Genomic DNA, 27,787 nt, shown 5'->3' with positions numbered 1-27,787 from the left:
ATTCACATAGATAATAGTTATTTTGAATCGTAATAATATTTCACAATTTTACTGAATTTACTGTATTTTTGAATACAGTAAAAAAAAAATTGTCCTTGGTGAGCAGAACACTAAACTTAAAAACATTAACAACTAGTGTAACTCAATCAAAAATCCTGAAGAGCATTAATAACACTTTGAGAGTTTCAGGGCTGCATCACAAGACTGAACAGCGTTTCATTCACATTCTCTCTAACTAGTCATCATCTGTCCAGATGTGCTGCAGTCGTCATGGTAATAATAGCATCCAATCGCAGCAGCTCTCAGAGGAAAAACTCTACTTCCTGTTCTTGCTGACTGGAGCATGTGACATGTAAAAACAGCACTTCCTCTTTAGCGTGCACAAGAGTTTTGTGTTTACCTGCTCAATGTCTACAGATCCTCTGCCATTTAAACATTTCACAACATTTTAATAGCGTCCAGCTAGGAACAGATGCTATAAGAAATAAAACTTATTTTATTTTATTACTTATTTATTAAAGTTTGTGTCCAGTGTCAAGTCTTGATTTTCCAAACAGAAATGATTTGATGAAATTGTGTGTGTGTGAAATATGATCTAAACAGAGAATAGAAACATTATAATTAACAAAAGAGAAAAATAATATTAATATATGCACAACAATATACAATTCTATAAAACGTTTGCATACTTTATTGTAAAATATGATTTAAATAGAAGCATTTATTTATCATATAATAAATGGAGTAGAATAAATGTAATATCTGTGTGAAAATTATTTGAAGAAAAATGCATGCATAAAGAGCTTTGTTTCCATTTGTTTGGAAAACAACAGATTATGATCCATGGTGTACTACTGTCCTCTTTAACAGACCCTTTAGCACCTCAACAGTGACCTTTCACTCAGCTCACAATCTGTGATGGTTGCGTGAGGATGCTGTCACTGCACACTCATGCATTCAACAGAAGCTCACCGCAGTCACGCATGCTGTGCCAGTATTTGTGTAGCTAGTTAGATGTGTTGATACAGGCCAATGGTGAAAAACAAAGGCTGGAAGTTTGACATGCATCTCATTTGACATGTTTACAAGAAGTCAAGCCAGCTTTAGATGCAACAGAAATTCAGAAAAATGTTTCAAATGTGGACAAGTTGGTAATGATAGTAATAGCTCAAATATTATTATAAAATACATATTAAACTCTATTTCAGAAGTTAAAAATGATAGTTTTGACACTAAAAAGTCTAAATTATGAGATACTAAACTAAAATGTTAATAAAAATGTATAAAAACATAAAAATGTAAACAATGTTAAAGTCAGAATTATGACAAAAAGCTAATATTAGGAGATAAAAAAGTTGAAATAAGGACATGAATTTATAATGATATAAAAAAAATTAGAATTATGACAAAAATAAATATGAGATTTAAAAACTAGAAATTATTATAGAAGTTAAATTATAAATTAAGTAGAAACTAGGAGATAAAATACATAATTATGGCATAAAAATCAGAAACTACACACTAAGTAAATTATCAGATAAAAAGTCAAAGTTATGTCCTTATGACATATAAAAATAGAAATTATGAAATAAACAGAAATTAGTAGATAAAAAGTCATATTTATGGTAAATTATGATAATATAAAATTATGCAATAGAAAGTCCAATTAAAGTAAAAATAGTCAAATTATTATAGTCATTATGAGCTATGAAATAAAAAGCATAAAATAATAATACATAACAATCAAGAAATATTTATTTCTATTTCTTTATTTCTTCAAAACAACATTGTTACATACATTTAAGAAAGACTGCTTTGCAAGTTTTAACAATAAAACGTCATTTGTACAATAAAATATCTGTAATCTCAAAATAATCGGTGAAACTCCGATAGAAAGAAAACAAATCAGTAGAAAGATAACAGTTGTGTCTGTAGTGATTGGTCAATGTGCGCATCTCTGTTAGAACGGAGAGAAAATGGACTGTTAAATATTCCTCGTGTTTGTTTGACCTGCAAACATTTTTCAGTGAACACCTGAGGGACAACAAACATGACCTTACTGCGAGCCTAGGAGTTGCTTTTTTGGGGTATTTCATGGTGAGTTGCATTAAAAGTACGATCCTAACCGCTTCAGACCTCAAATGAACTTCTTGTGGATTTTCTTTTGCTAAAAAAAGTTCCTTAAGTGAAGAAACCTGAAGAACGTCTCTGAAACACTGGTAGAGGAGGTATATCAGGAACTATATCCATCCATAAACAGATCATGTGGAGAAATGCAAAGAACTTAAGAAATGATTAAAGATTCATCTTGTTCTAAAACTCCCAATATAACAAAAAGTGAAATGCAAATTCTGTCCGAGACGTTTAAAACATTACGAATAAAAGTACTGCCACTGAAAAGACCCAAAGAGCAAAAGACTGAAGGAAAAGTGAGGTAGAAACGTGGAGTGTGTAAACCAATAACATAGAACAGAAATAGACATTAGCTGAGAATGTTCTCACCCTCAGGCCATCCAAAATGTAGAAGAGTTTGGATTATTGTGATGTTTTTATCAGCTGTTTGGACACTCATTCTGACGGCACCCATTCACTGCAGAGCATCCATTGATGAGACACTGGTGTAATGCTACATTTCTCCAAATCTGATGAAAAAACAAACTCATCTACGATGTCCTGTGAGTGAGATTATCAGCAAATTTTCATTTTGAGGGGACCTGTTCCTTTAACCTTGAATGTGTTAAGAATTCCAGTTAACATCCGTCTTTATAATGAAACCAAATACTGAACACATTTTTTCGAAAATCTGGCACATCTCTAAAGTATGTGGTAGTGTGTTCAGGTGAAGAGAATTCAAGCTACAGTGACCCACAGAAACAGAATCATGCAACATTCCGTACGGAACACGAGGCGCTACATTTCCTTACAATTCAAACGGTTCCATTCCAACGGAACCAACACATTCCAGACAACGTGAAAATAACGTCCATTTTTTTTTTTTTTATGTGAAGAGCAAAAAGGAAATAAGACATTTTGCTACAACAATGTGAAGTCTGTCAGATGAAAACCAAAGCGTTATTTGATCCCTCACCAAATTAGTTACACGACATCAACAGTGAAGTCTACATAGACTTCAAATAAGCTCCTGTTCAATGCTATTAGTACGAAGAATAGTCTGCGTTTTGCTTATATCTGACCTGTCTCTTGACAAAGAATATATATTTTGGATTAAAGAAAATACAATTATTTGACAAAACTTGCAACTGAATTTAACGGATCCGGTCAAACAAATATATATATATATATATATATTATTTTTGCAAAGTTTTGTTAAGAAAACTATAATTTTAAACCAAAATGACTTTTTTTTTTTTTTTTTTAAATAGTAACAGTTTCTAAAACTGTAAAAATAAGGCACAGAGGTGATTCTGTTGTTTGACCTATAGGAGAGACAGGTCCCTATGTACCCGGTCATTCACATTATACCATTCACAGAATGTCTTCAAGGTCGTAAGCTTTATAATAACTTCCTTCTCAGTTTTCCTGTGAATATTCTAGAGATTTCAACAACTTTCAATGGATCCTAGTGCTGCATTATCTATATCTACCTATTTACATCTGTACTGTACTGTACTGCGCACCTACTGTATACTGCGCTACGTAGTTTTCACAGAGATGCAGAACGGATATGTCTGTTTGAGGACATGTGTCTAAATCTGGTCCACGGGAAATCATTCTGATGAGATCGGAGCAGGAAAAACGCATGGTCAGTTTGGAAGACTTGCAAGAGGAATCCAACGCACCGGAGTAGAAAAAGCGTATTAATAACAATAAAATAAAAAACCCTGCATAGCATTTCCTTGTGAGGGGTTTTAGATCTAGATGTCAAGTCATTTGATTTCACTTCTGTTTTTTTGGAAGCAGTCACGAAATGAAATTCACAGTTCCAGGATCCAAAGTCCCTTTTTCATTTCCATCAGTTTACAATCCTGCTCTGCAAACCTGTCGAGAGAGCAACACGAGAGAAACAGTTACTCAGCCATTCCCAACAGATCATCTTCTACAACACTTCAATGAAGAAATCAAACTAAATCATGCTTTGAGAAATCAGAATCCTCGAAATCATCATGTTAAAAGTAGAAACTCTTTCATTGACATAATTATTTGACGTTATAATTATTACGTAGAATCTTAACATTTTATCTTTTAGTCATACTTATGACAAAAAAATATTTTTAAGCACATAATTATTACTTAACTTCTCATAATTGCTACTTGTCTTAATAATGACATTTAATATTTTTTTATTTTTTTCATAATTTACATTACTTAGTATCTCATAATTATAATTTATTCCATAATTCAGACTTTTTTATCTCATAATTTTACCTTTTAAGTCATTTTTAAGGTTGTAATCACTTAAAATCTCATTAACTTGACTTTTTATGTCAGAATTATGACTTTTTGTCTCATAATTTTAACTTTTTATGCATTCATTCTCGTTTTAATCTTAAACTTTTAACTTGTGTCAAAATCGACTTTTATATCCCATAATTGTTACTTATCTTAATTATGACTTTTATATCTTATGTTTATGAATTATATCTGTCATAATTATTTATTTTTTTAGGTTGCAATTATAAATTAGCATCTCATAGTTTAGATTTATGTAATAATTTTACCTTTAAAGTCACAATGTTCAAAAAGGTCACACATCTCCCTTAATATTTCAATTTGGACTTTTATGCAATAGTTACGACTTTTCTGTCTCATAATTTCAGCTTGATATGAGATCCACGCTCAGGCTTGCACGCTCAACTGCGTGAGACAGACCAGAAGACTGAAAGTGCAATAGTTATATTTAGAAAGCATCATGAATAAGTTATCTGGACACACAATAATTCAGTGAGTCAGTGCGTGACAGGAATAGAGAAGAATCAACACACTAGAGAGAGCCACACTCATCTTTGCACATCAGACCTCTTTAAAAACACCTCCGCTGGTTATTGATCACAGAGGGTTTCTATGATATATTCTAGATATTCTACTCTGATCAAATGTACTTTACAGTGATGTTTCTCACAGAAAGACTACATCAAATAAATTGGATAAATAGACACCTTTAAAAAAAAATAGACAAAAAAAAAAAAAAAGGAAAAAAATTGTCGGATTTACTTTGAAACAACTTTCACACAAAACTTACTACAATGAAAAAATATACATAAATATATACTTTAGAAAAATCCTTTTACTCTACCTGATTTCATGTATAATTTAATTTAATTTAATGTTTAATGTGAAAAATAAAATATATTAAAATTATTCAAATAAAATATAAATAACTGAACTAACAAAGTATTAATAAGTATAATTTTACTATTAAAAATAAACACATTAATAAATAAATTAAATGTATAAAATTATGAAATATCATTATGACTTAATATAATTTCTATAATGTAAAATGTCATGTCCATTACAGTACATTACGTGTATTTTAAATAGTTTTAAAAATAATACAACTGGCTATAAATAAATGATCAATAGTAATAATAATAATAATAATAATAATAATAATGATAAATACATGAAAGATATTTGTGAAAATAAAGAGTATTAAAAATAATAAAATTAAATAAATAAATACATTTATGCAAAAAAATATTAAGACATATATATAGTAAAATGTTCATTGTTTTAATTACAACTTTGAAAAAATAGCTTTAACTTATAATTTAGCATTCTGCAAAGGATTTTTCTTTAACACAAACTTCATCTGATTAAAATAACTCTTCTCAGCAGTTTAAGATTAACAATAAAAAAAAAAAGCATCCTCTGATTGGAAACATGAGCTGGAAAAACAGCATGTTTTAGCCCAATTATCAGCTAAATGTTATTCCTGCTTACATAACAGTCTATAAAACACTTGCTCAGGCAAAAACCTCCCCAACAACGCTGGAAAACATGCCTGATTCTCCACAGCGCACATAAACAAAGGTAGTTTTGTGCAAGCTTTTTGATCCGAAAAGAGACAAATGCTCTGTTAACTTAAAAATGATGTGAAAATCTGACTAATATTGGTGCATTCTAATGCATTTCTTACATTTATTGTAGTGTATGTCAGCACAGAAGCTGCAGTGTTATTATATAAGATTATGATGACGTGAACAGAGATGAGGATCATATTCCAGCTGCTCTGAACTCAATGACCCACTTATGACAGAAACAACTCAGACAACATTAGATGAGCAGCTCGAGACGGTGCTGTGGAAAATAATTATAACAAGTCACAAAGATCATATATGAAACCACACAATAATGTATTTGAATTACCTTCAGTTGAAGCTTTTCTTAGCAATTATTGATATATAGACAATGAATTTGGATTACACACATTATTCAGCGTATTATTTAATAGATTACAGTGTTTAATTGCATTGAAAGCCCTACATTTTAATAAATTAAAGAGAAAGGGGAAAACGTGATAGCTATGATTCAAATATAACTGATTCAGCTAAACTGTTATCTTACAATACACATAACAAACCCCAACAAATAAATGCAGTATTAAAAATTATAAAAAATAAATTGTATTTACAAAATGAAATTAAAAAACAACAATAAAAATTAAATACAATAAATAAATAAAAACATTAAACAGGAGTACACAAATTAAATATTAAATAAGTAAATTAAAATTTATGAAATATTATAAAACATTATAAATATAATATTTAAAATAAAAAGTATATCTATAATAATAACACTGCATAGAAAGAATAAAGAAATTAAATAATAAGTAAACAAAATATTTGAAAACATCACTACACATTTACATGCACATTACATTATTGAAGTGTGAATTATAAAAGCTAATAAATATTATTTACAAATTTTTTAAAATAAAATTATTAAAAATAATACCAAAAATAAATACATATTTACAAAATATTAATTATTAAAAATGTAAGTTTAAAAAGAATAAAACAAAATAAATTCAATTCTAAAACATTATTATTGATAAGAAAGAATATAATTTATATCTTTATATATATATATATATATATATATATATATATATATATATATATATAAACTGTATTTTTCATTCTTGTGGTGTGAATTACCGAAAGTGTGAATTAAAAAAGACCTATTAAATAACATGTAAAATACTAAAAATAAAAGTATAAAAAAATAAATAACAAATATAAAAATATGAAATATTACACAATTAATGTGAAAAATTAAATAAAATTCTAAAACATTATTATTATTATTAAGAAAGAATATAACTGACAAACTCTTACTTACAAACTGTACTTTTCATTCTTGTGGTGTGTGAATTACTAAAAAACATGCATTTTATAATATAAAAAATAAGAAGCAATATCATTACAGCTCTATTTAAAACATTTGAGATCCTCCGTAGCCAGTAATACACACAGTATACGCACTTTATACACCGCAGCAACTGAGACGCATGCAGGCTGGCAGGCAAAGAACAAAATGTTCTGAGCGTGTGTCTCTTAATCTGTCAAACAGGGGTGTATGGGGCTAGGGAGAGCGCAGCTGAAATAAGTTCTGTGTCCCAGTCTAAAAGTCTAAGGAACGGAAAGCGCTCGGGGTGTCTATAAGCAAATATACCCCTTTTACCCCCTTAAAACACCAGCCAGACTCGCGGCTCACTCCCAGCATGCTTGTTTGATGAATGGCTCTTCCATTCAGGTCGACTGTGAGAGGAAGGAGGGTTTGGGCCCTGGTGTGTTACTGTACATAACTTCTCTATATGCTTGCTGAAAGATGTACACGTACCTAACAATAGCACACGACCCTCAACCAAATCATCATTGCATTTCTCTGGAGATGCGTGCTATACTCAGAGAGTTATTGTTTTTGAACCTTCTCGCCTCGGGACACCAATCCAGCGAGTTTTGATTAAAACTGTGCTTTAAAACGGCTTCTAAAACGCATTTAATTTCCTCTGGCCTTTTCAGTTGAATCTCATCCAATGCAAAACCCATAAAAGAATGCAATATAGTCTGTGCGAACACTGACTTTGTATAACAATTGGTTCTTAGCCAAAACATGAAGCATCTGTTTATGCATATGAGACTTTGATGTAATTAAAGACTTTCAAGTGTGCATTTTAAGCTAATAATGGCATTAGGAGTCAATAAAGACTTTAATGTCCTTTAATGGCATTCAGTGATTTATAAGCCACAATATATTTTGGCAAGTAAATCTTATTTATTTTATTTAAATTTAAATATATACACATGTAATATGTTTTTAGAACATATTCATATTTTGAATATTTTGATTAATCAGAGTATTATTTAATTTGATAAAAAAAATATATGACAGCCCTAAATTTTCTTAAAAAGAAAGGAAGAGTAAAACATATGACTATAATAATTAATAAAATATATTTGTTACTGATTTTGTAAATTTTACTAATACGGATAGCAAATATATAAACATCATAAAACAAAAAAATAAATCAATTTTATTAATCAAAATAAAATAATATAAACATTGATATTACATTATTAATATATATATATATATATATATATATATATATATATATATATATATATATATATATATATAAAATTTACATAATATTACACACATTGCATTTACATTATTGCGGCATGAAAAGTATGAATATTTTTACTTAAAAAAAAGGAGTATCATTAAACCTGAATAAACTGTGTTCAGTATAATTTAAATATAAATTCTAAAGTGCTTCTAAAATGCATTTAACTTCCTGTGGACTTCTGAGTTGAATTTCATCCGATGAAAAATCCGTAAAAGAATGCAATAATGTGATGTAACATGAAGCACGTCGTGCACTGAACTGAGACGTTATTGCCTCCGGCTGAGTGCATTCTGCTGCTAAACAGGTGTCAGATCTTGTTAATCAGATCACTCATGGAGCTCAGGGTGGGGCGGCAGAAAACCAAACAGGCCTGAGAGTTGTGTGATGGGTAGGGCACGGTAGTCTCGCAGGGTACATGCAACCCCTGAGGCCAAATACATGGGTTTGATCAAAGAAAAACAAAGAGAAATTCATGAATAGACGAAGAACTCTGAAAAGCTCAAGATTTTCTTATAGCTTGGATAAAAGTCAATTTGGCCACCTACTTTAACAAATAAGTACATTTACCTAACTATCACTTCTATACTGTAAAGTCTGCTGGTGGTGTCCTGAAGAGATGACGTACTATTGTAGACCTATTTTTCTACGCAATTGTTTTGATAGAGAGAACCGGGTCCGGAATACACTTTCTAGTTTCAATAAAGAAATTCTTCTTTAAATTCAAAATATCAGTATCAGCTGTATGCAAAGTAGGGCTGCACGATGTGTCGTTTAAGCATCGATATCGCGATGTACGAATCCACGATAGTCACATCGCAGGATGTGTGATGTAGGCTGTCGTAATTGATCCGTTACTCATTAACTGTACGGGCCAGCTGCTCCCCAGCCCTTGACGAATGTGATTCACGGAGAGAGAGAGAGAGCGCGGGAGAGAGAGAGAGATCGCGCATGTGCGCGAGAGAGAGAGCGTGCGCAAGAGAGAGAGATAGAGAGAGAGAGAGTGCACGAGAGTGATAGAGAGAGAGAGCGCGAGAGAGAGAGACAGCAAAATTATATCAATATATATCGCAGAAAAATATAATATCGCAATGTCATTTTTTCCCAATATCGTGCAGCCCTAATGCAAAGTGACCCACGTTTGATTCTGACCACTGAAAATGTGTAAAATGAGATCTCAATATCTCTGGAATTGAACCATGTCGGGCTGTTAAACCCTAAATAGCACATTAAAACCCAAAATCTATAAATATACTTTAACACTTCTTGAGTTACACCCATGCAAACTTAGGAGGGAAAAAACATGCTTTTTCCCATATTTGAATGGTCATCCTTGGCATATAATGCAACAAAGATTACTAAAATAATACATTTTACTAATAAAACCTACCAATTTCTGTGTAAAAATGAAATAATGATTTTTCTCCAATATAATTTGGCTCCACATCTGAAAATTGTTGACGCCCCTCTACAAAACAGTGGATTACTCTAGTATACATACATCCATGACATTGAACATTATGGCTTTCGTCACTATCCATACTTATTTATATTAATAAACAAAATAAAAAAAAAACATTGAGCCATGGGAGTTTCTGAAATTTGGTTGATTTGACACGGAATGACCCTGTTGGGTTTTGGTCGAGGGAACCGAGGTGATTCTAACCTATGGGTCGGGATACAAAAATATGAAAGTTGCATACGCTTAAATCCTCTTTGATAACTCGAGTCGTCTTGTTTTTGTGCATTAAAGGATTTAAACTGCATTTGCTCTTGAACATTTTGATCTGAGGTTTACAAAAATGGTGAATACAACATCTGAAAGGAAAATGAGAAACTTCAACCCACCTGAAAAAGTTGCATACTTGTTTCAGCCAATCGGGTTGGTTTACGCCGCACATGTGACTTGATCCATTCTAACCTCCAACTGAGACGCGTCGGGTCGGTCCTGTGGATTGACCGCCAACATGTCCAGCAGAAGCCGCTTGATGCCTTCAGACATGATGCTCCGGGTCTTCTGTGGGATGTTCAGGACCATCTTTGGGTTCTCTAGCAGGGCCTCGCCCACCGGGATGATCTCCGTTCCCTGGCGAATATATGTGCCGAGGAGCTCTCGCTTGGACTCGGCGTCGATAAATGTGATCCGTTCGATCATGGCCCAAATGATGATCCCGAGCGCAAAAATGTCCGCTTTGGCAGTGTAGTGGCCCTCCCACACCTCCGGAGCCATGTAGAAGTCAGACCCGCATGCTGACGATAGCCAGAATTTGTTAATGTTCACCATGTTTTTGTTAACCTGGTTGTCGCCTTCGTTCTCCATGCAGCTGAGTCCCGCGCAAACCTTGCTGAGGCCGAAGTCGGAGACCTTGACCACCGGACTGCCGGATTTCTGCGAGATGAGAATGTTGTCTGGTTTGAGGTCCCGGTGGACGATGTTGTTCTTATGGAGGAAGGCCACAGCGCTGGTCATCTGCTTCATGAAGATACGGTTAGTCCGTGGGTCGGGCCGCCGGGAGAGGATGAACTGGTTGAGGTCCCCGCCGTCGCAGAACTCCATAACAAACCAAATATAACACGGTTCCTCTGGGTAGCCCAAGATACGCTCACCTGGAAAGATAGGAGAATACGGTTAGCATGCTTTTTTGAGAGAAGACTCTCCTGCTCACAAAAACTGCATTTATTTGTTTAAAAATACAGTAAAATCAGTAATATTGTGAAATATTATTAAAAATGTAAATCGCTATTTTCTATTTGAATATATTACAAAATGTAATTTATTTCTGTTATGCAAGGATGATTTTTTTTTTTACATCATAACTCCTGTCTTCAGCTGGAGTAGAAACACTTGTGCTCAAAAAAAAAAAAAAAAAAACTTTCTTATTATTATCAGTCAAATGATGTTTTGTCAATCAGAATGGAAAGCGGTTACATAATGTAGAATGATTAATCATTTAAAAGAAGATCAAAAATGGTCATTAACAAAGTCAATGATAGCATCTAACATATAGTATCCAATTTTTTAAATTTTTTGGTACTTGTAAAAATATTTTTAAAAACATATTGGAGACAACGATGCCATTACAGTACCACTGAGATAATGTTATGATTTTATTAACTATATTTTCTGTTTATTATTTATTTTTTTGTATATATTTTTAATATTATATATATATATATAAATGAATTAAAAATATATATATGAAGTTTTAGTAATTTTGTTGCACATTTGTAACATTATTATTTAACATTTTTATATATGTACTTGCATGCAATTTTGTTAGTTTTTATTTCTGTTTCAGATTTAGTTATCAAGTTAAACTAAAAAAAAAATTAAAAATGTTAATAAAACACGTTTTTTTTTTTTTTTTTTTTTTTTTACTGCAGATTATTTCAAGTTTTTATTGCTTTAGTTTTAATTAACTCTTATAACCCTGGTTAGAACTAGCATTTGAGGTAACTGTAAACCACTGTTGGCCAATCAAAGCCTCTCCATAATCTCCTCATGTGCTTCAGTCAGTTATCTGTGCTGAGTCAGGAGAAACTGTCGCTGGTCTCTAACTGATAAGCCGCACTCTTTCGGTCTCATTAACAAACAGACAATGTTGTGTTTGATTAAACCCAGTTCTGTTCAAACCACAGTGGCTTTACTCTTTATATCCCAAGCCTTAGAACTAAAGAGTTGGTTTAGCGGACTCAGACAGGCGAACAACCAACCAATCAGACGTCAGCTTCAGCACGTTTGGAGGACTTCCAAAGAACACTGCATGAGAGTAAACACTGATAATCTGCCAGCGTTCTGTGATAAATAACACAGCTTAACTTCAGGAAACAAGGGTTTGGGAAATGCATGGAGAACAGGTGGACTGTGACCCATACTAATACTGTAAGAACTTCAACACTTGGGAATGAGTGTCTCCTAAAAAACAAATGAAGCTGTATCTCCCAAACTCCCAAAACATCATGAAATTTGCCGCCATTTACACTTGAAACAAAAATTTTAAATTTACAGTAATTGCAATTGACATAGAGCCCCAGAGAACTGCAATGGTTTTGCATGTTGAAGAAATGGAAATAAATGGATGAATGACTAATAAATCAATAAATGTCAAATTAAAAACAAGCTATCAAAATAAAACAATTAAGAATGATTAAAAACTTGGAGCTGTTTGCTCTGTAATAAATATAAAAACTTAAGAAACACATTTAACACTTCATGTCAAAACTAAATTCAGGGTTCCCATGACCATGGAAATATTGGGGAACTTTAACTATGTCAAAATGTCCAGGATTCAAAAAATCATTTTTTTCAACGTTTTTTTTTTCTTCTTCTAAAGTTATGCACCACTCTAAAACATTTAATGAGCTAAAAATAGTTTTTTTTGTGTGATCCTTACGACTTAATTTATTTCCTTTTTTTCACAATAAAAATAAATCTGTATCCGGTACCGTGAACATCTTAATGTGTTGTAAAATTATTGAAATATTAACTTAAAATTCCAGGAGTTACTTTAAGTAAATATTTAAGGTCAAAGATCCCTGTTATAAAGCAAGGCACGAGCCGTAAATGTGTAAATGTCCTGTAATTAATATAACATCTGAAAAATTCATGGAAAAAAATTGGGGAAGTTGATGCACCATCCTAAAGCATTTTTTTGGGGCGGGGGGGGGGGGTGATTGCAATTTAAAATTTAATGTTTACAAATGAATCTTTATCTTGTAAATGTGTGCAAAAGTACACCAACTCTGATAGTACATCTATTAGAAAAATAATGGAAAAGTGACTAAAATTTTGAAAATTGCACGCTATGATCAAGAAGAAATGTTTTAGGTCAAAGGGCTCTGAAGAAAAATAAAGGGAATTCTTGTCATAAATTAAACTCTGTAAATGTGTTTATTGGCCAAACTGACCTACTGATGATCACAGGTCACAAACACAAACATCTGGCATGAAATATATCAATAATTCACAAACAAGTTGTGTAATATAAATAATAGTAGTAATACACATTTGTAGAACAGCATTAGATGACTCAAAATGCATCAGCGGAATCATTTATACTGAAATAATTTCTAAACAGGGCTGTAATGTGAGGATTATTTCCATTGAGGACGAGGCCACTAAATGGTGACACTTACATAACCGCAGTGAGCACAAAATAGATCCTGCAACAGCTGAGCACAACCACAAACACACACTCACACGACACCACAAACACGCAACACACCAAACGCCTAAATGCCATTTAAAAAATCCCATTCAAAAGCATGTTGATCGAGTACAGCATGTCACAGTGCATATGCAATTAATGTCAAAACTATATTCAGGTTTCACATGTGCATGCAAATATCAGGAACAATTAGGATTTCCAGGCCTTTAAAAGTAATACAACTAATAAAAATGTCTAAAACACATAATGAGCTAAAACTGTAAATGTTTGCAAAAGTATTTTGCATTCTGCTCAATGACAGTAGACTTTAATCTAATATGATTTTGACAACAGGCCTACAAATGACATGAAAATAACCACATTATTAAATCTACTAGAAAACCATTGGAAAAAGTGAAATTGCACACAATCATCAAAGTAGAGGGGAACATCCAAACTGGCCTGAATGGGAGTGAAGGGGTTAATGCGTGATGGGTGCTGGAACATGATGTTCCCTCACGCACAGTGTGCCTTCTCTTCCTACTTGGTGCACGTTTAATAACATGCATTTAAGATGCACAATAACACATATTATGCAGTGTGGAGCTTCACATGGTTACAAAGTTGCATTGCTTTTATGCATCTCAGCATGCATACAACCACTTAGAAAAGTAAATCAGATATCAATACAATATCAGTCACATGATGCATTCAGTGCAAATGCTTTTAAACTTGTGCTGTTAGCCATGTGGTTGTTCAACTTGACTTACCTTTCAGTGAGGTTTCCACTAATCTCAAATACTGTTTGTTTCGTTTGTTCCCGTGGCTCATTTTCTGTGCCATCCCGTTTCTCTGCAGCACGCACTCCTCCAGCTGCACCACGTTCTCGTGCTTCTTCTCCAGGCTCGCCAGGGCCCAGAACTCGGCCAGCGCCAGCTCCACTTTCTCGGGCGCGTCGCAGCGGAGCTTCTTCACGGCCACGCGGGCTCCGGACCTGCGGGCGACGGCCTCGTACACCACACCGTAGCTCCCGCGACCCACCTCCCGGATCAAGCTATACCTGGGTGTCTTGAAGAACATTGCGGGATGGAGAATGTCATGCTTGAGGAAGCCCGTGGAGAAACAGTTGCCTTCCTCCATGAGCTCCTCCTCATCCTCGTTGGTCTCCACGGGCAGCGGCCGCAGAGCCTTACCTTCACCCCGCCTCATGTGTGCGCTGGGCGGCTTGGCTCGCTTGCAGCCCCGCCGGAGGCTCGTTATTCTCCCCTGTGTGCCGTTACGAAGCTCCATGAGTTTAGCACCCCCCGTGTTAACATATGTGTCGGGGCAATACTCCTATATCTCATAACGTCCCTGTAAAAAAGCTGCGGGCTGACAGTTGTCGCTTTTGTGGAAACTCGACAGGTTCGTTCTCGTGTTTTTTGTCACTTCTTCTATCAAGAGTCTGACATAAACAATAACAACTTCAGCAGGAGAGCGCGGAGGGGGCGTGGCATGAGCGGGCCGTTCCATTTCATTCATAAGACGGGGGAGGCGTGTCACAAATCCTATTTTAAACATTATTTATTCGCACAGTGTTTATTTCAATATACCTATAAAAATTGGATAATATTCAAGATTAAATGTTTTTTTTATTATTATTTAAAATATCGTTCCATCATGCACAAGAAGTGTTTTCTGACAACAAAATCTGACAATAATTTGTTTTTATTTATAGAATTTTAATAAGGGGAGCAGGTATAATTGTAAATGGGATGACATCTGGGGCCTGTACCATGAAGCTGGATTAGCTAGCTAGCCAGGTAAGTTTCAGTTTAGTTTGCACCAATCCTGGGTTTTAGGTACCATGTAAGTGGCTTGGCTTTTAGCTGCATTCATTGCCATAGTAACTTACACTCCAAGGCTAACCTGCTCCAGGGCAGGTTATGTTCTGGGTTAGAGATCTCAAACTGAAGCTGGACCAATCAGATGTGAGAAAAGTGACACATGTCTGACACAAAGTCACTCCAGTTTATCTTGCTCCAAATTAAATGTCACTAATGCTTAAAAAAAAAAAAAAAAAAAAAAGAAGTCTGGCTTTAATGATAATTACTCAGTCATTTTATGATTAATATAATTATTGTGGTTCATATTATTATTATTTATCTTTTACACACAATAAATTTTAGTTAAACAGTTATTATAAATCGTGTATTTTAAATAAATATAAATGTATACCGATCATATGATATATATAAGCTGTAGTATCAAAAGATTGCACTATTTAAAAAAATAAAAAAATCTGACCTTACATGTTCTAGTCTCTACCACTATATATTTTCAAATGTATGAACTAAATTAACAAGTTTCACTTGTGACTTCACTGATAGAGCAAGATTATTTATTTTATTTGTCCTGGTTAAATTTGTCATATTCTTCAATCTCTAAACCTTTAGCAAAACCTTTAACCTTTAGTTTTGAATCTCGCTGGGTCTCTCACGAGAAGTAAATCAAACTTGCTTTGTGTTGCAAGGCTCGTGATTGGCTGTTCGCCAGTGATGTCACACATTCATGTGCACGCGCTACACAAACTCAGGATCAAAGCCTGAATTGACAAAGAAAGTTGATGAACAGCATCATGGTACCAACAGAGCCAGATTGGAGAGGTTTGGTTTTGTCAACTCAAAACTAACCCTTTAACTCTGAATTTGTTCAGCTACCATCATGGTACAGGCCCCTGGATAAAATAAAATATGATGTACAATAAAATCCATTAATATATTTATAAATATGGGGAATAAATACCCTAATTTTATTTATAAAAGAAGAAGAAAGAAAAATAAATAAAAGTCATCTTTTGTTTATGTGTTAAGAACAATAGCTGTAAAACTAACTTTTTAAAGCCATTAAGGGATAATTGGGGTAGTGCTAATTATTTTATGTTTAATTTTATGTTTGTGTTGTTAATGTGTGATGTGTTTTAAGTATTAATGTGGATGTATTGATGTCACCAATGTCAAAGACAAAAAAAGGACAATAAAGTAAAACTAATTAATACTATATGTTGTTTATGTGTTTATTATTGATTCAGGAAAAAAAATAGAAGCTAGGAAGTACAATAGAATAAACAAAATACATTAATAATAATTATGATTATTATGTAAATAAAATTATATAAAGTTAAATAAAAAAGCAATTAGTAAAACATTTTACAAGTCTCTTATTTTTCAATATATTTATTTATTTATTTTTTTAATGAGTTTGGGAACTTTCCCAAGGGACTTAAAAAAAAAAAAAAAAAAAAAAAAAATATATATATATATATATATATATATATATATATATATATACACACACACACACACACACACACACACACACACACACACATTTCAGTACACTCTGTATCTTAATTACATAATAAAAGCCCTCACCCAGCTTCATTCTAATATTTTAAGTGGGGGAATGAAGTAACATATTTGCGCTTCAGCAAACATAAAGTGTTAATAACAATAATTAAAAAGACATGTTTTTGATATGATCGGTGTGATTTGGTGCGGGAGCTACAGCGTGTTCCCCACGGACCGTGACGTCATCAGGGGGTCTGCATTCATGTGCATTTTTGTACTTTTTTAATCGATTACATGATTATATATTATTCACACAATTCATCATTTTTAAGACAGTGTTTTATTTAGATTTTTTTTCTGTCACAACATTTCTTTAATGTTCTTTAAATGTTCTTTTAAATGAAATGTTAATTAATTTCTTAATATTAAATAATGTTCGTAGATATAGATGTTGACTGTGCATATCAGTTCAATAATTTTAATTTTTTTTGTTAAGTCATCATGATTCTTATTATTATATGATTTAAGTTATTTTTGTTGTAATTATTTCTGAAAAAAAGTAATTTCATTAGATTTTCTTTTAATTTATTTTACTCTCTAATTTTATTTTAAATGTTTTTACTATTATTATTATTATTGTTTTATTTCCAAAGCACTAACAAAAAATCTTTATACAATTGCAATTTTCATAAATGGATTTTTAAAAAATATAATTATTTAGTCTCAAATGTAAATGACAGCACATTTTATGATTTACTCAGTCTAATAAAGTTTGGTTTCTGATGCAAGAGTTTTTGAAAATGGGTGTCCTTTGAACAAATATATTAATTCGTTTTAGATTTAAGTTTTTAGATTTAAGTTTTAAGTTTTTATAATTAAGGAAAAGAGGCTCTTTTTAGTGTGAAAGTCAAATAGCACCATTTTATTTATTTATTTATTTTTTGGGGTAAAATTGTAACTCTTTAGTGAGACAAAAGAATAAATCAATTTCAGTGATTTCACCATTTCTCCAAAGCTGGAGAATGGACTCAAATCCTTCAGAAAGAATATAATGTCTTTCACTAAACAGCTACATGTGATTGAACTGAAACACCACAGGGCTGAGCTCAAGAGTTTACAGCGTTAATTGCTGCCCACTCAACACCAGAGTTTCAGGTTAAAAACCCTCGTCACAATAACAAGACGGCTGAAGATCAAATCACATATGTACTGATTTCATATCATTCAATTCTGCCTCTCCTCCTCACATTTAGAAATTATACTGAAACACTTCAGGCATTTCAGCAATTTGATTAGACTTCTCTGTGACTCAGCAGCTAGTTAACTGAACACGATCAATGGCCACCGTCTGTATTTTACCTCATTTGGACTACAACTTTCTCTTGACCTCCACAGCCTCGGTTCTTTCTTACTGTAGGCTGATATTGTTTTTGCTCAAGTTTCAGGGTCAGTGTAATTTATGACTCACATGCCTCTCTTTCTCCGTGATTCTCTTACTTTTACACACTGCGCAATGCATCATGTGTCTCACGTTGCCACAGTAACATGAAGGCCAGCATGGATGAAAAAGCATGCAAGCAGCTTCACAATAACATGCTTGTGAAAAGGTGAACAGCTGATCTGATATATTAATTATCCACTGATATAATAATATTATCGACTGGTTTATTAATAATTAAATGTATGAATGATTTACATACCAGATTTATATGTGTGTGCATAAAAATACATTTACCTTATATATATTTAATGTTTAAAAATGCACTGGAAAGACTATGAATTTGGTGCAGAAAACATTTTTCACTCATTATTTTAAATTAATTATAAATTAATTTTATTATATGAAAATTAAAATATAATATTACATTTTGAAGTTTTAATATTAAATGTCTGACATTTTTGAACTGAAATGAAATATACTCCAGCAATCTTTGTTTAATGCACAACTTTGAAAAATCATGATGTGAATATTTGTTTATAAAGGCACCATGAATGAATGAATGATGATTTTAGGAATTATTTATTTTAAGCTGTACAGTTTGATCAGTTAAACATTTGTATTGAACAATCTTTTTATAATGCATTTGACGAAATGAGGGTGGGAGGCAAGTTATTATACATTGGTAACTTTTACAGCCCACTCAGCAACAGCTGGAGAGACTCATGAATGTGAGACGTTATATACATGATGTTTGGGTATTGAAACGAATAAATATAGCAGCTGAGCTTCGTGCAGGGAAGGATGAGAGCGCTAAAGTGGACTTACCAATGGAAATCTTTTATAAGATGGCATGAGAGCAACCAAAGAGCATAGCTTTTCATATGAACACTGATAAACAAGCAGCTCTTCTCTGAACTCTAGCTGATTTAAAAGATAGAATAAAAAATATATATATATATATTACACTTCTTAAAACACAGAATCCCTCTCTTATTTACCATACACATCTGTCAGTGCATTGAGATCATTATAAACACATGCTAAAATTGACTTCATAAGTAATTTCTCATTAACCCCCAATACCTAATTAGCCCAAATCATATTAATTATTGGGTTGCATGTCCCTATAAATAAATAAATGTGTGCTGTTGCAAGAAATGCATTTATACTGTTGTTTTAGATTAACTTTTCTTATTAAATAAAGGTAATTAAATATTAAATTAGTTTTATTATTATTATTATTATTATTATACAGTCCTCCTTGTTGTATACAGCACTAGAAATTGATAAACAGAGAAAGAGAAGGGGGAAAGTTTCCTTAAATACAAATATATATATATTAGACATGAATGTGACAAATTCAAACAATGACTGTGTGTATTAATAGATCGATTTAACAGGCTAGACTTCACAATAACTCGATTAATAAAACGTCAGATTAAATCCAAGCTAATTTGCATATTAATATGATTATCTGAGTGTGGGTGGGGCTTCTCGGTCTCGTCTTGGGTATTGTTTGTTGCCCTCCGGTGTCTGAACACAGAACTGCACTTTAAGAGTCTGACACGAACATGAGCTTCCACAGAGAGATGTGATGTGATTGATGTGCAATCTATTGAAGAGGTCTATGCTACTGCTGACCATTTTACCCAACAAAAGACACATGACGTCAGTCTTTTTTCCACGTCACAGGAGTGTCCAGAGCTTTGCTTTCTGGTGGGAAAAAGCAATAATGGATGTGCAACTTTTTTTGCAGACACCGTAAATCATGTGATATGTCTACTTAGATGCTCTAGTTCTGAATTAAAAGACAGATTTGCGCAGGATTCTTCAATATTACACATAGAGTGTCTCTAATGCCTTACAGACATCAGTGATAACATATTTTGAGAGCTCATAGCTGTTTCTGTGACAGCCTTAGGCTCCTGTAAACAACAACAACAAAAGATTCGTGGCGTAAAGCGGCGTTATTAGCCAATGAGAAACGCAGTTTGTGTTTTGGACATGATTGTGTGACATGAAGTCAGAATTTGTAATATCTATATCTAAAAACCTTGAAAAGTGCAGAAAGTGATTTCTGAGAAACCTCAGCAAGCACTGAAGCACACTTAGCCAATCAGCAGGAAGGGGCGTGTCTACTCCTGATGGGGGCGGTGCCTGTTGCACTGTGGTTTTGTGAATTTGGGGGTGGAGCTATTAAGATTGGGCGTGATCCTTTAAAGTTTAGGACGTGCTTGTTTTGTTCATTTTAAATATAAACATTATTTGTCAAAAAAATTACACAATTATATATAGACTATATATAATTTTCTCCTTTAAAGGGGTTATATGATGTGTTTAAAAAGAATATTATTTTGTGTATTTGGTGTAATGAAATGTGTTTATGCGGTTTAAGGTTACTGTGCGTTATTGTTTCTCCTCCATGCCCTGCCTTTCTGAAACGCGTCGATTTTTACAAAGCTCATTGTTCTGAAAAACAAGGTGTGCTCTGATTGGCCAGCTATCCAGTGCATTGTGATTGGTCGAATACCTCAAGCGTGTGACGGAAATGTTACACCCCTTAACATTCTGTGATCCAGGTGCGACGAGACAAAACCAATAAAACCCATTGCAAACGAGGCATTTGCTGCACACATCTGAATATTTGGGTTCTGTTCTGGAACAGTGTTGTAAATACAACTTAATCACCGATTTCTAGTTCTCTTTTGAAAGACCAAACGAAGTAGTTTTGATTTCACAACGAAACACACAGCATCTCCACGACATAGATCCGGCGGCAACAGAGAGAATCAAAGTTACATCTTTTATTCTTTGCGTGAACATTTTGGGCGGTGTTATGCAAATCTTCCCAAATAGTGACATAGTGATAGTGAGTCTTTACTTTTATAAAGAATATGCTTTAGGATTGGCTTTACACCTGAATAATTTTCTGGGAACCAAAGGATGTGTGTATGTTATTGTCCCACGTCATGTTCTCCTTTCTACCGCAGAAGCCCAGTCCTGCTGCGTCAGAGCGGAACGCTTTTGTCCTCCTTCCGGAAACGCCGGAAAGCTCTCAGCCTCCACGCTCACAAAACGGCTCCATGCTGCTAAGGAGACACACAGAGCTCTTGCCATTATAAACGCTGATCTGAGATCAGAACTGTGTCTAGCATGTCAACAGCATGGTCTCAGTATCCGATTTGAGATCAGTCTTGTGGGAGGAGAGGCGGCGCACTCCGATGTAAATGATTTCTGAGCAGTCAAACAAACTGAAAGGAAAGACCTGCTGTTTATGTTTAAATAAATATGAAGAGAGGCAACACAATTATGCTGCTTACAGCCAAATAAAACATGCAGCCGTTATTACAGCTCATTGCAATACTTTAGTTAGAAGAATGTTGCATGTTAGCTGGGAAGGAAGTAAAAGAAGCAAAGCCCACTCTTTATCCTGTCATGTGGCGTCTTTGACGTGCTGACAGCTGTCCTTTCGTCCTTAAACTTATCCTTCAGTGAGTTTGTCCATACAGTAACCTAACACTAGAAGAAAAAAACACAAATATAAAGATGTATGACGTGTTTCTGTGTGTGAATAGCTCTTGTTTTCACTCTAGAATTATCACAGTAGAAATGACCTTGGTCTCCAAAGCAGAAGAAATGAAGCGCTGTGACAGATTGACTTCCGAGTCATCTAATCAGAAGTTAACACAGAGACTCAAAGCCTCCGCTTCTGACTGATCTTCTGACTGATCTCACTAAATATCATTCAGTGCTGGAGAAAGCACTTTAAAACTAGCTGATTATTTAATGTAGCCTACTTAATTAAAACGAGCTAAAGGGACACAGTTATTGAACATTTTATCGCAGCTTTATATGTCAAATTGAAGTTCAGTTCACTTGTTTTCAGACCATATGAATCCTTCTTGTTGTATTCACTGAAACGGCATTGGATAAATGATTTGCACAGGACTGAATCGAGAAAGTAGGATGCACTGAAATTGAATCAGAGAGGAGACCTAAAGTTTTAATAATTGTCCTAATTCTGTGAGAATGAAGGAAGTGCTTGCCACAGCTATAGCGATAATGACACACTCTCAGAAAAAAAGGTACAAAAGCTGTCACAGTGCCGGTACATTTTCAAAAGGTACACCTTGGTACCTTAAAGGAACATATTATCTAAAAGGTCCAAAAGTGTACCTTTTGAAAATGTACCGGCACAGTGACAGCTTTTGTACCTTTTTTTCTGAGAGTGCGTAAAAGAACGATATCTCTGAAATAACTTGGAGAATTATGATTTTTTTTTTTTCCAGCTGAAGATAAAAACATTGACAGCAATCAGAATTCACTCTGCTTTAAAGAGCGCGAGCATGTAAAGCGACAGATGACTGAACTGCAGCACACGCATAATAACAAAACATCACTGTCCATGTGTTAAAGGTAGATTTACATGCTTTCTGGTGTGAACAGACATTTAATGATTTTACTGACAGAAAGGAACTTTTATGGTTTAATGTTGATTTATGTTGGACAAAAGTGATATAACATGTGAATAGTAAGCTAAAGGTTGTGGTTAGGTTGTGGGATGGTTATATATATGTTTCTTCATTTTATGATCGAGATATACTATTGTCAGTGAAGTGACTGGCCAACATGTATATTTAATTAAGACAAATTAATTTTGTGTAAATATTTGCCTTTGTAAATGTAAAATCAAAAAGTAGGTTTTAAAGTAGATTTTACCAAATTCCATGTGTTAAAATGTGTAAAAACATATAAGAGAAAAACTACTTTTATTTTATCACAAGTTTTATTAGTGTATGTACTAATTTTAAAGAAGAAATACATTTAAAGTGAATCATCTTTCGGATAATATAATTTATGTTATTAAAAAATAAACACAATTTTTCTTTCCACAAACTGTCCTTGATAAAGAATGCATTAATTATTTTCAGGATGCTTATGAAATCTGAGTTATTTGGCAAAAAAACTTTTTTTTTCAGTCATGCAAATAGTTGCCATTAACAGGTCTTCTCACGTTGGACCTTCATCAAATCTTTGTCACAGGTGTTAAACATGTTTCCTGCATTAATGTTTTGGGCTCAATCAGTCATGCAATAACAATAACTTCATATTCCTGTTGTATTTGTGTAAATTAATATGAGTGTAAAGAAATAAAGCATAGTACGCACATTACAACATGCAGTATAAAAAAAGGACTAAAATAGCTACATTTATCAGCTAATTCAAAAGCAGAACGTCATTAGGTCTTTACAACATGTTTCATTTGTTCCAAGTCCTTTCCTGAGATGTATTTTTATCAAAATGAATCACTTCAAACGTTGTCATCACATCTCTCTGAGCGCTAGAAAAACATCCTCAGTACATCACATGATTTCGTCGATCTATCAAGCTGTGAAATAAATAAGCTTGCGTCTTCTCATTTCACCTGTTAATGCTGCTCCAGGCCCGTCAGTTCTTGAGGGTGAGTCTGGGGTTCTGGGATGTAATGAGAAGTTAAAAGTTGCAACTCCCACAGTAATTATTTATGGAAATAATCTCAGCTGCTATGGTTACGAACACACCACATGCAGGAGAAAGTTCAGGTGCAATTCAATATAAATGAGATAAATGTTTCTACCTCATTGTTTTTACACCATGGATTCACTGCTTTCCAAACTCATTACAGACTCACTATCTAATTAGTTGAGAAGGACAGTAGGAACAGTTTGCACGTAATCACAGTAAATAGAGAGTATGCCCACCTGCTTCTAACTTGTTTTATTAGTTTTTTTTTTTTATATAAATGTTTGTTTTAAAAGTTCAGTGCTGTTACCCTAATTTTTTTGTGACAAATAAAATATATCATCTACTAGTTATATTTCAGAAAATATTTAAATACTTTAAGAAGATACTTAAAAGAAGAGGTAAGTAGAAAGTAGAAGTAGTACTTAAAAGCACTGACTTCAAATGAATCTGTGATTCTGATTATTTTGAATCAGATTTGTTTGAATTCTGTTGAGTCTGATTCATTGGATTCAAATGAGAATGATTCAACTGAATTCAGTGGAATCAGATGCTTTTGTATCAAATTCATTAGAATTCAGTTGGATCTGATTCAACTTAATACAAATTAATCATGTTCATTTGAATTATTTTAAATCAGATTCTTTTGAATTCAGTGAACCATCAAAAAACACTTCAAAGGTTCATTTTAAGTGCTTTTTTGATGCAGTTAATGTTTTTAGTTTTGAAGCAAAATGATTTTGTCTTAATAGAGATCCCCATTTTTTTGTAATATTATACATTCAAGGATATTGCCCTCCTAATATATTAAATATTCTTACCTTAGTTTATCAATTTGCAGCTATTTGAGGCAGCTTTTGTTTTAGTTTTCTGTTGCAAACTGTGTTCATCCTAATGGAGATCCTATTTTATTTGTGATATGATTCATCTCAACTCAACTCAACTTTATTTCTAAAGCACTTTGAAAAACCACAATGGGCACTAAAGTGCTGTCCATGAAAATAGACCCAGTTGATCCTTGGAGCGAAGAGATCTCAAAGGTTGATGTAGACTAATCAAATCATAAACAAACTCTGGTGTCAAGCCAATAGAGATATTTAAAACACATAAAAGCACTTTATACTGGATTCTGTATTGAATCGGTAACCAATGCAATGAAACCAATACAGGGGTAATGTGGTCTCTTTTTTTTTGGTACCAGTTAAAAGCCTAGCAGCTGAGTTCTAAATATATATATACTATAATTTGAGCATACTGATGGTAATTTATACCATGCTTATCAAATATATTTTCTAATGAAAGCAAATAAAGGGAAAACAAAATGGGTCCCAAAATCGAGCCCTGAGGAACCTCAGACGTTAATGTGTTCTTGTGGCTCAATGTATAATAATCAAAAATCAAAATATAAATGTAATGTTACAACAGAAGAAGAACAGTTTGTGTCCAGTGTCCAAACTAACTGAAATGGTTCTAGGATGTATTGTAATGGTTTTATGAGGAAGGTTATACCCACTTGGTCTTTGAGATGATCAATGAGGATATCATGATCAACTGTGTCGAAGGCAGCACTGAGATCCAACAGTATAGTGATAGATATTATATATAATTATAAGTGCAATATAATGGCTCTACTCCAAGATCTAGTAAGCTGCCTTATTGTTTGCCTTTAGCACATGAAGCTAACTGAACATTGCAAGGGATTGATTAATCTATTTATGACATTAGGATTTGGAACAGGGCCATGAACGCACTGTTTTTATGTGTGTATTTTATATTGATGCTAATTTGCAGCACTATTCATGTCTCATGTGCACAACATTTAAAGCATTTTCATAAGTCAATTTTAGATATAAAACAGGATGTTTCCATTTGTAATGACTCAGAATTTACATGCTTTCGTTTCCAGGTTACTGGAAAGGATACACACTGGGAGTAGAAAGGCAGAGTATATAAAAACTGTGTTCGCTGATGTGCGCACTTAGATAATTGAGTATTGTGTTTGAACAGGACCCAGCATTAGATTAATGATTTATTCAGGACTTACAACAGAGCTGCTACATGACACACTTCTGTCCGAACCGCTTTCAGGATTGTGTAGAAGAATGTTCCAGCTTGCAATCTTGCAATTAAGGCATACAAGTAAATCTACTGAACATAAACATTTTCTTGGTAAACTATAATAAAGATCAGGTACGTCACTTGACTGCTATTAATAAATCCTTTCCCGTGGCCTCATGGGATGGTTGGGTGTCCATCTAACTGATTGAATGTGCACTTCAGAATCCTGGCAGAATACTATGCATTTTATAAATTGTCGCCTCACATAATAATGTTTTATTTAGCTGTAGCTCCTGGAAACGCAGGCCAGTATTGTATAAAGAGCTAAACAAATAAAGGTGACTGGCAGCAACTTCCGGTTTACACGTACAGCATTTCCTGTGTGACTTACATCATTGCCTATGTGCCAACTGTAGAAGAATGCTGTCTATAAAGGTCAACGTTTCTTTGTAAACAGTGTATTTTCTTCTGTGTTTGCTTCACGGTAAAAGGCCCAAGAACGATAACTAGTCTATATGGATAACTATAACTATATAATTATATAGTGTCTAGACCAACTCACGATAATGTTCTGTTTTATTCTTTTATTCTTATTATTTCTTTTTTTATTATTATTGTTTATCAGCTGGTAATCATTCTGAAATTATTATACTGATATCCTCTGTGTCATTAATATTAGTTGCTGTGTGGGTTTACTTATTTCTTTTTTAAGATAATTATAATATCTTATAGTCATCCTTTTATTACTGTGAAAACCTCATGTGTATGGAGTTTGTGAAGACACATATAGATCCAACATTTCATTTTTTGGCTCATCCACGGAAGTGAACTTCTCCTGGGAGTAGAGTCTGTGCGTCCTCCGTGACAACCTAAATTAATCGATTTTTTTTCTTTGGTTCTTTGGCAACAAGCAGGAAGATCAACACGTCTAAGTGAGCTCAGGAAACTAACAAACATTATACTGCTAGGTGAGGTTGCTTAGAAACTACCATTTATTTATTGAAGATCACTGACAGCGTGTCTCTCACTGTACTACGAGACACAGCACATCCCTGCACATCACATCACAGCACATCACAGTACAGCACAGCACAGCACAGCACAGCACATCAGATCACATCACATCACATCACATCACATCACATCACATCCCTGCACATCACATTACATCGCATCACAGTACAGCACATCACATCACATCCCTACACATCACAGCACAGCACATCACAGTACAGCACATCACATCACATCCCTGCACATCACAGCACAGCACATCAGATCACATCACATCACATCCCTTCACATCACATTACATCGCATCACAGTACAGCACATCACATCACATCACATCCCTACACATCACAGCACAGCACATCAGATCACATCACATCCCTGCACATCACATTACATCGCATCACAGCACAGCACATCACATCAGATCACATCACAGCACATCACATCACATCCCTGCACATCACAGCACAGCAAATCACATCACAGCACATCACATCACATCACATCACATCACATCCCTGCACATCACATCACATCAAATCTCAGCACATCACATCGCAATACATCGCAGCAAAGCACAGCACATCACAACCCAGCACAGCACAGTACATCACATCACATCACATCAAATCCCAGCACATCACATCACATTGCATCGCATCGCATCACAGCACAGCACAGCACATCAAACCCCAGC

The 27,787-nt window shown here is 33.8% G+C and overlaps 1 protein-coding gene across 1 annotated transcript; it reads right to left on the bottom strand.

Moving 5' to 3' along the window:
* Positions 1-1,733: 1,733 nt before the first annotated feature.
* On the bottom strand, positions 1,734-15,211 carry LOC127944911 (serine/threonine-protein kinase 35-like). Its single transcript, XM_052541330.1, has 3 exons — positions 14,517-15,211; positions 10,448-11,206; positions 1,734-3,999 (listed from the first exon to the last, which is right to left on the bottom strand). Exons 1-2 carry the CDS (start codon positions 15,034-15,036, stop codon positions 10,488-10,490), a joined length of 1,239 nt encoding a protein of 412 aa, XP_052397290.1. The 5' UTR covers positions 15,037-15,211; the 3' UTR covers positions 1,734-3,999; positions 10,448-10,487.
* Positions 15,212-27,787: the final 12,576 nt, after the last annotated feature.

The sequence above is a fragment of the Carassius gibelio genome, chromosome A23, assembly GCF_023724105.1.
Source record: "Carassius gibelio isolate Cgi1373 ecotype wild population from Czech Republic chromosome A23, carGib1.2-hapl.c, whole genome shotgun sequence".
NCBI classification, from domain to species: Eukaryota; Metazoa; Chordata; class Actinopteri; order Cypriniformes; family Cyprinidae; genus Carassius; species Carassius gibelio.
Note: the sequence above shows the minus strand (reverse complement) of the source record. Positions and strands in the feature narration are given on the sequence as shown.

What these genes read in the sequence shown, in the direction of transcription:
- LOC127944911 (XM_052541330.1), bottom strand. Translation starts at nt 15,036, where the DNA reads ATGGAGCTTCGTAACGGCACACAGGGGAGAATAACGAGCCTCCGGCGG. An exon ending in AGTGGAAACCTCACTGAAAG is followed by an intron (nt 11,207 to 14,516) that starts GTAAGTCAAGTT and finishes CTATCTTTCCAG; the next exon opens with GTGAGCGTATCTTGGGCTAC.